Source organism: Nannospalax galili, unplaced genomic scaffold (genome assembly GCF_000622305.1).
Source record: "Nannospalax galili isolate Female #2095 unplaced genomic scaffold, S.galili_v1.0 scaffold518, whole genome shotgun sequence".
Classification (NCBI taxonomy): Eukaryota; Metazoa; Chordata; class Mammalia; order Rodentia; family Spalacidae; genus Nannospalax; species Nannospalax galili.
Genome location: NW_008342851.1, coordinates 275,175 through 288,435, shown reverse-complemented (window position 1 = coordinate 288,435; position 13,261 = coordinate 275,175). Strand labels below are relative to the sequence as shown.

General features: G+C 36.0%; 1 protein-coding gene across 8 annotated transcripts in view; it reads right to left on the bottom strand.

Moving 5' to 3' along the window:
• The window catches only part of Erbin (erbb2 interacting protein), a 133,574-nt gene that overhangs the window by 15,836 nt on the left and 104,477 nt on the right, over positions 1 to 13,261 (bottom strand). For all 8 annotated transcript variants that reach the window (XM_008838819.3, XM_029566299.1, XM_008838821.3 and 5 more), the window contains 3 exons: positions 10,561 to 10,675; positions 8,388 to 8,565; positions 2,696 to 4,238 (listed from right to left, as the gene is read on the bottom strand). In XM_008838819.3, coding sequence (XP_008837041.1) covers positions 2,696 to 4,238; positions 8,388 to 8,565; positions 10,561 to 10,675 — 1,836 coding nt within the window. The remainder of the gene's footprint in view (positions 1 to 2,695; positions 4,239 to 8,387; positions 8,566 to 10,560; positions 10,676 to 13,261) is intronic.

The following is a 13,261-nucleotide window of genomic DNA, read 5'->3' as shown; positions in this document are numbered from 1 at the left end:
TATATATATTAACTTACTTAACTTTTAAAAACAATTCTAGATTAAGTAGCCTCGTACTCTGCACCTATTTTACTGAGGAGACAACTAAGGTAAAGGAACTGAAGTTAACTTGTCCAATTACTTTACCATGTAGGCAAGAGAAGATTCTGCATGCTTTTGTCTAAATATGATACTTAAAAAGTCAAGGAGAAGTAGTATGTACTTTTTTATAAATTCTTTTTAAGTGTTTATTATCAAAGATGAAACTTTTTCCTATACAGCTTAGGTTGATCTCAATCTTGTAATCGTCTGCCTCAATCTTTACAGTGCTCAAAATGAATCCATTTTTGGTAATGCAAAATTTCTGAAGACAAAACTTTTACATAAAAATAGGCGAGCGGGGTGCAGTAGTGCATGCCTTTAAACCTACACTTCTACAGGCAGAGGTGGGTAGAGCTCTGTAAAGTTTGGAGTCAGTCTGTTCTAACACAGTGAGTTCCAGGCCAACCAGGACTACACAGTGTAGTGAGACTGAAACATAAATAACACAAAAAACAGGTAAAAGCAATCTCCTATGTAAATACTTTTTAAGACTAGAGAGAAGCAGATATAGACTGTATTTACAAAAACCCTGGAAGTCGAATGTGGTGGTCCATTCCTGTAATCCCAGAATTTGGGAGGTACAGGCAGGAGGATCAGAAGTTCAAGGTTATCTATAGCTGAGGAATGGGAGAGGAGGGGCTAGAAGAGACAGGGAAGGAGGAGAGACAATAAAATAAAAGCCAAAGAATAGAGTTTAGAAGGAATACAGCAGAGTTACAGGTAACAGCAGCATAAGCTTCCGGTATTTGCTAGAAGTACTTTCTATCAGTCAGCTGGAATATACCACAGTATATTCACTAGTCATTTGGTAATCTGGGAGGTAAGTGTCTTTGGCAAACATGTATGAGAAAGAGTACTCCTAACCAAGTACCATATAGGTATCTTTAGAAATGGAGAGCTACCTGTCAGATATGGATTTGTATTCAGCCTATTTCTAATATGGCTTCTATTAGTTTTACTGAATTAATTCTTGCCTTTCAGGGCCCAACTACTGTCATATATTTTTCAAGAAATTGTATGGCAAATTTATAAATATATATTTATGTAATGGAAAACAAGAAAGCTAAAGGGCACACTGAACAAGGAGCTAGCTGTAAATTGCTTCAAAGACTAGGCACAGTACTGTCAAATACCAAAGTGGGAAAAACATGTCATTTAAGACGTGAACTATATAGAATTACCTTCCTCTGTATCTGCAACCCCTCTTCTATATTCACTAATAGTAACATCCCCAACAATTGCTTATTCAAGGCACAAACCTCAAGCTTCATCCATTTTTTTGCAATAGTTGATTATAGAAGTATTCAATCAGAAGTAAATTCTCAGGACATCAATTTTAAAAAGTCTCTTGGGGGGTTGGAGAGATGGCTGAGATTAAGAGCACTGGCTACTCTTACACGAGACCTGGGTTCAACTCTCAGCACCCACATGGTGGATAACAACCATCCTTAACTCCAGTTCCAGGAGAATCTGATGCCTTCTTCTGACCTCTTTGGGCATTGCATGACACAGGTGGACTTTACATACATGCAGGCAATACATTCACACACATAAAAGTAACAAAATATTTAAAATGTCTCTTGAATTTATTCCTGTATTTCAACACTACTGTTAAATAATAGACATTTCATTTTTTTATCTGAATCTCTAAAATAGTCTCATAAATCAATTTCTTTGACTCTAGCCTCTTCTTTCTAAAATCTAGTTCTACATGGTCAACAGAAGTCTACCGATAAAACACCTACATTCCTCCTCATCTCAGCCTTAGAAAAATTAAAATTCCCAACAAAATGAAACAAATGCAAATAGCCTCAACTGTGTTACAGAGTTACAGCAAACAAAACAGATGAAGATGGAACAGCTACAGCTGAGGATGGCAATTAATTGGATAAAATCCAGTGAGATATATAAAAGCCCTAACATTTTTCTATACATATTTGGGCCACATGACAATGCACTAACAGCAATTTTACAGAATTCTGTTTTCTAATTTAAACTCCATTCAAAAGACACAGAGCTACAAATAAGGTTGTGAATACGAGCATTAGTTATTTTACTAACAATTTCCAAGTTGTACTAGAGTCACAGAAACACTTAACATCAGAAGTGCAGTTTAGCAAAGTCAAGAATAAATGCCATGCCAGAGCCATCTGTGTCAGTGACAATGTTAGTTCCTTTAATATGGACTGGGAAAAATTTTTGATGAAATATTTAGACTTCCAAATATATTTCCTGTTATTTCAGAAACTATACAGTTAACTGATATTTTCTTACAGTATTTACATAATCATCATTAGTAGTGCTCAGGTCAGAGAATGCTGGACACAGTTGAGCACAGGAATCATTTCTAGTATGTGTGCAGTCTAAAAGAGACAAAAGTAAACACTGAGGATTAAGAGAAGAGAAAGAAGCTTACACAGCCATCTAACCTACTCTGGCTTAAGATGAAACACAGAACACTGTTTCTAGCACTAGGGAAGAACTCCTAGACTGTAAGTACATAATAATTTAGAGTATCTTATTTCACTGATTAAAAAAAAACAACAGATGACACATATTTCTACAGAAAGTAAGTAAATTCATAGAGGGGAATAAAAACCTCACATTTAATTACCTTTTCTAACTTTTTGGCCTCAATATGTCGAAGTACTTGTTCTCGCCAGTCGTGAGGAACTTTACTTTTTCCTGGAGGATCTAATAAAGAATGTTCAGAACCAACCCTTGCATTTGGTCTTTTTGAAGGACTAGTCCGTGAATAATTGAAATCACTAACTGACATAGTTCTTTCTGGAATTTCATTAATAGAGGGCCGGGCACTCTGAGGCCTTGATGTACTTGGCCCATCAATGCTGTGTGCTCGTGCAGAAAGAGGTCTCTGTGATCCTGACATCAATGGAGTTCTTCCCACTGAATGCAACTCCCTGTATGATAAATAATCTCCATCAGGAATTTGAGTACACCTTGTGGAACCTGTATCACCAAGATTTACAGAAGCTGTTGAGGACACACTACTTTGTCGTTGAACTGTAGTCCGAGTTACTGCAGGAGCTAGTCGGTCATTTGGTGAGATAGCCCACATTTCTCCATGTCTTGCTGGGGCAAGTCTTTGATGTAAATGGTATGCAGTATTAGCTCTAACATTGTTATGGTTAGAGAAATTCATATTGGCAGAATGTTTAGCATAACTGTGATTTTCTGTGCTCTCTGATCGAGGAAGGCGCTGAGGAGGAAAACTGACAGGATCCATCTGTGGACTCTGTTTGGAGTGCCACAGTGTGTCTTTGACTGCAGCATTGCTACTGTATTGGATATTATATTGTGGAGGACCATATATTTGAGGTGTAGACTGTGGGCCACTTACTGTGGGGGTTCTTATTATATCTGGCTCTTCAGGATTATGATTTGAATCAAATCTGAAAATGGTCTTTGTACCCGATATTAAATCAGATGATGAAGAAGAACCAGGAAATACTTGTAATGGCTGATCATACAGCAGTGTGGCAGATTTGCTCCGGACTATATTTTTCCCATCTATAGCAGATGTGATTTTAACTGTTGCACTTGGCTGCTGAGGACCATCATCACTAAGAATGTCATAAATTTTTAAGTCTCCTGTCTCCATGTTAGTTATACTATGAGATTTCACAACAGGTCCAATTGGACCACTTTTCTGAGGGGAGAGATCTTCAGTGCTTTTAGAGATACCCACATCAACAGAAGAGTTGGTGTTTTGTTGTTCAGTCCTACTAGAAGACTGTACGACTTCTTCTGAATGACCATTTACTTTATTTATGGATTCCAAATTAGGATACTCATTTCCATTTTCCATGTGCTCAGCTTCCCTTTTAGAATGAATACTTAGAAAACCTGTTCCAAGCACTATATCCTGTGTTTTTGATCTTTCCATTATTTCTGGTTGAAAGGTATTAGTCACAAGTTTATTAAGATTCATGTTGATATGGTCTAATTTGTGAGATTCATCAGATGTGGCTTTTGAGTCAACACCTTTCTCAATTAGAACTAATCGTTCTTCAATATTCAAATCATATTCAGGTAAGTTAAAATCCTTTTTATCACGAACTTTGAATTTTTCCTCTGGTGAGCTGTTTAAAATATCTCCATTTTGTAAAACACTGTTAAAATTTTCATCTTCTTGCCTAAAATAAAGAAAATGTGATCAGAAAATAATAAAGTAGACTTTTCTTGGTAACAGAGGACCATTAATAACTAATATATTGGTAACACAAGTTAAAATAACTGATAGAGCTCAGGTGAAAACCTTTATTGTATACATGTATCTGAACATCACCACACCTACTGATACGTATAATTTTTGTATCTTAAGTTTTAAAAACTTTATTTTTATGCATATGAGTGTTTTGCCTACACGTATGTAAGTGCCCCATATGTGCAATGCCCACAGAGGCCAAAAGAGGGCACCAAATCCCCTGGAACTAGAGTTAAGAGTGGTTGTTAGCTGCTATGTAGGTGCTGGGAACTGAACCTGGGTCCTCTGCAAGAGCAGCCAGTGCTCTTAACCACTCTCAAGCTCCAATTTTTGTATTTCTTTGTAACAGTTAAATAAAAATATTCTGTCAAGTAATATAGATTTATATTAAGTTAGAGACAAGTGAAAAAACAAAGTAGTTCATAATTATCAATTAATTTTCATCAATATGCTCAATGTAATATGTCACAAAATAGCTTAGTACAGCTAAGAACAAAAGCAGAATTATGTATATTCTTTAGTTCTTGCATTTCTTCACAAAAGTGCTAAAACTCGAAATACTTCATCATGGAAAAGGTATATGGAGAGAAAAATAACTTAAGTAGTTAAATAAAGGGCACAGGACTATTTATAAGTAATTCTGAAACTTTACATTTTTAACTGTATTAACCACAGGTTAACATTTACAAAAGGTTATTAAGTTCAAATATTCAAATAATGAAGTTAAAGCAAATACCTGTATAAACAACCTGTTCTAAACTAAGTATATAAAAGGGAGCAAAAGAGAAACTATACCTGATCTTTATTCTTAGTGGCTATAATGTACTTGGAAAATATTTTAGAAATGTATCATTTCAAAATTATAGAAATATTTTTGTTTCTACTTGGTGATATATAACAATTGGATTTTTGTTTCTACTTGGTGATATATAATAATTGCATTTACGTCCTTAGCACTAGACAAAAATGATTAATAACAAATTTTACTTTATCTGCAACTTAAAAACAATTTAACTCTAATGATGGTTTAACATTCTGTATAATCAGTATTTGGTTCAAGTACCAGCCTAAATCTTTCTTAACCAGACTCCAATCAATACAATGAATGCACAACTGAATGGCATGATCTTACCTTGATCTCACTTTGATAACCAAGTTTCTTGATAGCTTCAGTAATAAAATTTTAAACTTCTGCTAAATACTAGGCTAAAGGAATTTAGGTTAATACATACATTTAACTCAGAGAATTTTTTTCCTACAAAATTGAGGTCAAATATATAGCACCAGTCAAGAGTATGTGAATGAATCCTTCAATGGCATCTACCTACACCACGATTCAGCATTTCTGTAGAAGTATGAATGAGAAAGGTTGCACACTGGTTATGTATATGAACACTTGGTCTCCAGATGGTAGTAGTTTGGGGAAGATTATGGAACTTTTAGGATGTAGAACCTTCCCAGAGGAAGTGCATCACTGGGGTGGGCTTTGAGAGTTTATGGCTTTGTCTCTCTTCCAGTTCACTGTCTCTGCTTTCTGTGTGTGGTTAGAAATATTAGGTGGGCGTGGTGGCGCATGCCTGTAGTTCTAGCACTTGGGAGGCAGAGGCAGGAGGATCTCTGTGAGTTCAAGGCCAGCCTGGTCTACATAGCAAGTTCGAGGACAGCTGGGGCTACAGGGAGACACTGCTTCAAACAGACAAAAAACAAAAAAAAAATGTTCTCTCTCAGCTTTCTGCTGCCATGCCTCCCCCATCATAAAGGACCCTCCTGGACCTGTAAGCCAAAACAAACTTTTTCTCACCTAAGTCACTTTTGGCCATGGTGTTTTATCACAGTAACAGAAAATAACTAATATATTAGTTGGTACCAGAGAGAGGGATTGTTGCTATAAAGAATTTGACCATGTTAAGTTTGGGAGGAATAGGGAAGACTTTGGAAATTTGGACTAAAAAAGTGGTTGAATGCTGTAAACAGAGCTTAACAGGCCATTCAGGTAGAAGCCTGGAAGACAATAGTGCTAAGAGTAATGTGGAAAGTTAGAGATCAAGCTCCAAAGGTTTCAGAAGGAAGCAAAGACTGTATTAGCATTTGGGCTGGAGGCCATTCATGTGTATTTTGGCAAAGAATCTGGCTGCCTTCTGTATGTGTCCTAAGAACTTGCCTGAGGCTAAATTAAAAAGTAATGTTAAAAAAAAAAAACCCAAAAAAACAATAACTGAAAAAAAGTAAAACTAATTTATTTTGTAGAGGAAATTTCAAGACAGCATAACACCGGGTCTGTAGCATGATTACTCATATTTACTCTTATATTTAAATGTACACTGTAAAAAGGGCAAGTGGGGCAAAAAGAAATAAAAATGTACAGTTTGGAGAAAAAGAACACTAGAAAACATATTACAGCTACAGCATTCTCTGGAAAAGAAGGAACAACTGTTAAATAGATTAGTACCATTAAGGAGAGGCCTCCTACTCTGCACTGGAACAATGGGAAGGGTAACTTCAGAGCAAGACTCCACCCATCCAAGTTCCAACTTGTAAAAAAGGGCTTAAGGAGTTTTCTGCTCCTAGTAAGCAACTGTTTAAGCATACAAAAGTTATTGCTGCTGGGGGTGGTGGCACATGCCTCTAATCCCAGCACCCGGGAGGCAGAGGTAGGCAGATCTCTGTGAATTCAAGGCCAGCCTGGTCTACATAGTGAGTTCCAGGACAGCTGTGGCTACAGGGAGACCCTGTCTCAAAAAGAAAAAAAAAAAAAAAGTTATTGCTAATGTGACCCAAGGGACTTGGCTCCATCCCAAGCTGTCAGCCAACTGTGGTGGTATCATCAACATAGTACTGACTTTAAAGGCAAGAAAAATGGAAAAGTGAGGGGGCTGTGGATTCTTCCTCTGTGGTTTCAGAGAGCTTCTGTGACCAGGCAATGTGTGGCAGTGCTGAAGTCACTGCAAAAGGGTCGTGAGAGGCCACTGTGTAAAGGTATGATGGTAGAGCCTGGGTCGCAGTGGAGACCCCAATATTTTGGAGATGCCAGAGCCATGAGACATTTGCCAAGGAATGTTGCATACAGGGAGTGAAAATACCTCAAGAGGGAGATATATGCTGCAGGCAGCAAAGCTGGAGGTATGGCACCATCTAAGCCCTTTAAAACTAATGCCCCAGGTACCAGACATGGAGATACAGGATTTGGTATTTGTCCTTCTGGGTTTGAGTCTGGTTTTGGTCCAGTATTTCCTCACTATCTGCCCCCATTCCTCCCTTTTTGGAATGGTAATGTAAATATCTGTATGTTCAAAGTTCATAATTTAAAACCTTTTTCATCTTATGGGGGTTGGTCACATTGCCCTGAGTCACAGAAGAGACTTTGGACTTCTGAACAGTGCTTAGACAGTTAAAGACTAAAGGAACTTCCAAAGTTGAACTACATGCATTTTACATTATGATATGGCCAGGAGCCTATGGGGGCCAGAGAGTGGAATGTGGTAGTTTAAATAAGAAATATCCCACATAGGCTCATGTATTGAATATTAGATCCCCAGGTGGTAGCACTGTTTGAGGAAGTTATGGAACCTTTAGGATATGGAGCCTTGCTGGAGGAAGTAATCACTAGGGTGGGCTTTGAGAGTTTATAGCCTTGTCCCAGTTTCAGTTCACTTTGCTTTAAGCAAGTGGTATAGTTGAAGACCTGATCTTTCAGCTTCTTGTTCTAGTTATGTGGTCATTCCTCCCCTGCCATTATGGACTCTCCCTCTGGAACTATAAGCCAAAATAAAACTTTCTTTCCTAAGCCAATTTTGGTCATGGTGTTTTATCACAGCAACAAAAAGTAACTAATACAGCTTTTAAGTATAAAAATAATTATTCAATCTGAATTTTCTCAGACAGGCTGCTTGTATGTTGTAATGCCTAGAAATACTATATAAATGTTCATTTCATCTAGAAATTAAGATTCTATTTTCCTTCCTCATGTAAACAATTTTAAAATAGAAATGTATAACAATTATTCAGTTAGTTATAAAATAGAGGAAAAAAAAATACTACCTGAACCACTTGTATAGTATCTATTTGTGAAACTGTTTACCTGATTTTGGAGTTCATATGAGTTTGTTTCACTGGAGAACAGAGTGAGGTGTCTTGACTACTGTCAGTATTAAGAGAAACTGAATCAGACATCCGAGATGGAGAAGAACAATTGCTGTTATTCTGATTGCTATTGTGTGTGACTTCATCTGATAAAGAATCTGTATCCTTTGTATCATCTGAAACAAGAACAATAAAACATTTAAGATCAATGATAAACTCACCAAGAAGTTCCAAAAATACTTTTGTACTGGTTCAATATTCATGAAATGATAAACTAATTTTAGATAATCAGAGGCATCTCTGAAAATTCACTCCTAAATATAGAAAAAAATTAAGTAATTTTAAATTCTAGCACTTGGGAGGCAGAGGCAGGTGGATCACTGTGAGTTCAAGGTCAGCCTGGTCTACATAGTGAGTTCCAGGTCAGCCATAGATATATGGTAAGACTCTGCCTCAAAAAAAATTTTTTTAAGTTGAGATACTATTTTTTTTGTAATGTAATCAAAGTTAAGTTTACTCATAATTTGGTTTGCTTACTGACAAAATGATATGCACTCTTTTCAAAAGATATCAATTCATTTTAGCAAGTATGCTTTCTACTCACAATATTAAAAATACAGAATAAAAATATAGTTATAGCTCACAAACTTTCTATAGTTACCTGGGTAAGAAATTATTTCATATGAATGTGGAATTTTTTTCAATCTATTTTGGTAATAAGAATGAGCACTGCAATCAATAAAACAAATCAAGAGATTTTTTTAAAGGTCAACTGCTCCCTTATTCCATTTTCATTTTAAAGCATTTCATAGAACTGTTTCTAAGTGGTAATCTCTGAATATGTGAGGTAGTTGCACACCTGACAGTTAAAAATAAAGTGTTTATATTATACTAAAGATAAAAGTGTAAACAGCACTTTTCTAAGGTAGCCATTAAAAAAAACTCTTTAATTCTAGTCAAGTCAGGGAAATAGAGGAGCTTATGAATTTTAAATGTTTTTACTGTTTTGTTTTGTTTTTTTAGTTGTTCTCTGAGCTTAGAAGCATAGCTCAAATATTCCGGTAATCATAGCCTCAAGGTAATGGAATCTTAAGATTCTTAAATTTATAAAATTTACTGTTAAATTAGATGGCTTTTAAGTTCTTTGCTAGACATAGTCTTCCTTCTTAGGGAGCTATTATGATGATAAGGTAAGAAAATATCAGCATAGTAATACCTAAGAAACTAAAAAGTGCTCAACAATTTCTGAGTATCACTACCTTATCACTATGAACCTAACCTAGCAAAATGCCACACTGATATTAAAATTGGTGCCATAAAGTTAAAGGGCTGAATAAACATTTGGCAAAGATAACGTAAACATAATCAGGCACTGGTGGCAAGAGGTTTGTTAAGAGACAGGTATTCCCTATAATTCATTTCATTTCTAAGAGACTAAGGTTGTATTACATGAAAACTTAGCTGGCAAGAGTTGGGGAGGGGGCTTTAAATCCATTTTTTGGATATGTAAGAGTAAAACAACAACTGCATCTCTTATGTATCAGGTACTGTGCTAAAAACTTTATATACAAAAATCCTTCGCTAGCCTCAATGAAAGTCAGCTATGCATGGATGGATGAAGTTAGGTAACATAAGGATCACATACTCAGTAGGTAAGCAACAGAAATGGAATGTATGTAGAATTATGGACCTCTAATGCCATGCCCTTATAAGTAAACCTGCTTGAGAGAAAAAAAAAATCTACGAAAATTTTTCTTTAAAAATGAGAACATCTGGGGCTGGAGAGATGGCTCAGCGGTTAAGAGCACTGACTGCTCTTGAAGAGGATCCAGGTTCGATTCCCAGCACCCACATGGCAGCTACAAACCGTCCTTAACTCCAGTTCCAGGGGAATCCGAAGCCCTCTTCTGACCTCCGCAGCATTGTACAACATGGGTGCACTCACATACATGCAGGCAATACACTCATACATATAAAATAAAAATAATAGGGGGAAAAAAAGTAGCTCTCTCTCTAAAAAAAAAAAGAGAGAGAGAGACCAGTTTAGAAAAGCAGTTTTAAAAATTTGTTACCAAATGTTTTACATAACGTGACATTTAGTTTGCTTCCCCAAAGTTTATAGATTACATTTAGGTCATTTCTAGCCTTAATACTTTCCTTCAGCATCTAACCTTTTTTGTTATTACTAAGTGCTACAACTTTTGGCTGATTAATGGAGGTTTCAATTAATGGTGGTCGCATCTCTGCCATTTTCATCTCTTCATCAGAAGAAAGTTCTTCAGATTCCTAGTTTAAAGAAAAAAAAGGAAGCATTAAATTTTTGGTTTTTTTTTTTTTTTTTTTTTGAGACAGAGAGGGTCTCGCTGCAGCCCCAGCTGACCTGGAACTTGGTATGTAGACCAAGCTGGCTACAATCTCATAGAGATCTGCCGGCCTCTACCTCCTGAGTGCTGGGATTAAAGACATGAACCACCATACCCAGCTTAAATTTTGGACACTTTAAATGAATAAATATCATGCCTTAAAAACATCAAAGGGAAAACAAAGGATATTAATAACATGCATGAAACAGTTTTTTAATGGTACTAATTGACAACTACTATATGATTTAACATTTTCAAGATATACCACAAAATTATGGTGCTTATTAACAATGTATTAAAGTTATCTATTGTGTAATTTTTGGAGCTAAGCCTTATTAAAAAGTTACAAACAAAAATGACTAAAACACACTCCTGTCTTTGGAAACTTCAGTTTATGGAGGGCACTTCAAAAAAGTCTCTCCCTAATTCTCCTATTTAGTCTCTTAAGTATCCTTAGATTCCAAGAAATCAGATGGACTAAGATGGTCTGCTAGCAATGTGAACTAAAGGGAATTTTTACTTAATTTGAAACAAACTCATTATTTTTCCATGCATTTTTCTCCAGTACTTCACAATTGTTTCAGATTATCTAGTAGTATTGAGAGATGTAAACAAAGAAAACAATGTTAGTTAAGAAATATTAACATAAAATTTCTATTATGATATGTATGAAATCAGATCTCCTGCCAGCTAAATCATTTCTAGATACCATGATGAAACTAAAACAAAGTCTTTATGAAAGTTCTCAGTCAACAGCACTAAGAGTTTGGGCTGAGAATATAGCTCAGTAGTAGAACATTTACCCAGTATATGAAAAGCCCTGGATTTGATCCTTAGAACCACTAAAAAAACAAGCATTACAAAAGACATTTAGGTGTTCATAAGAACTATAATAAAAACAGGAAGAGGCATTGGCAAAATATTTCATTAAAAAAGAGCTAGTATTTTATTTACACATGGTATTTTGTGTGTGGGGGGCATACATGCCATGGTGTGCACTTGGAGATCAGAGGACAACTGCAGGAGTTGGTTCTCTTTTTGTCATGTGGATCCTAGGGATCAACCTGAGGTCAGCAGGTGTGATGAAAAGTGCCTTTACATACTGAGCCATCTCATCAGCCCTCACTGTGGTCTTTAAGAATTAGGAGGAAGATCAACAGAGTAAAACAGCTGAAGTCTTCCTTTAGCCTCCACATGTAGTACACAGGCACACATAACTGCACACACACTTGCATGTACCACATATATGTAACACATATACATACACACACACATCAAAATTAAGTTTTAAAAAAATGAATAGAGTAGAAAAAAGTATGAAAATAAGAAAAGACAGAGAAAATCAGCTCCCTTCAGAGCTCAAGATAAGTGAGAGACAAGAGAGAGAGAGAGAGAGAGACAAAGAGGACTGCATGAGAAAAGGTTACTCCCAGACTTCAGAATTAATTTAACTATCATTAGTACATCATTAGAAATTGCCAATCCAGGAAAACATAGGGAGAGAATTATGTTTCAAAATATTACTCTGGTATTAGGAAGAGATTGGCAGAAACAATCTAGTCATCATAGTCTAGAAGAAAGAGATTACATCCTTAGTAAAAAGAATTCTTAAAAAATTTTGAAATTAAGACTTAATGACAGGATGAATATAGAGTATATGAGAAGAAAAGAAGGGCAAACTGCGTTTTTGATTCCCACAGCATTTACACTGCAGACATTTTCTTCTTCATGAATTATTTTATACATTGGCTTTTAGGAACTGGAATTCCACCTTTCTGTCTTCTTTGCTAATGTCAATCAATCCTGTAGTTTGCTGGCATTTTTTTTCCCTTTCACATTCTTTCCCCTTGGATATTTTATTTTATTCAATAATTGTGTTTACTCAGACAATTCTCCCATCTATAATCTAGCTTTCACTTCTTTTTTGAGCCAAAGATCTATACTTCTGTTGGTTATGTCTAATTGTCTCACCAAATGCTCGAAATTCTACATTGTAAAAATAAACCTGTCTTTCCAAACCTGTATGCCCTCTTAACAACTCTACTTTGTTAATGGCATCATCAACCTAATTAATCATGATTATATGACATTTCTTCTTCCTTCTTTATAGCCAGAGATATTCATATGCTCAATCTCTTGTAATAAACAACTAACTTTGTGTTTTCTGCTATCATTATTTAAAAAGCCATCTATAAGGTAGACAATGCCTAAGCAACAACACTCAAGGCTGTCTTCTGGCCTCCACAAGCACACAGGGTTTACACACACACACACACACACACACACACACACACACACACAGAGCAGGGGAAAGGGAGGAATGGAGGGAGGAAGGGAGTGATCAAAGCCTGATGAGTTCAATAGCAACATAGTATAACTACACATAGTTCAAGAACAGTAATACTCAGGATTCAACCAACTTCACTGATTTCATTTAATATCTGATATACTCAGACGGAATGTGTTCTTTTCTCATTTCTCCAAATGTTACACTTCTGCTCTAATATCC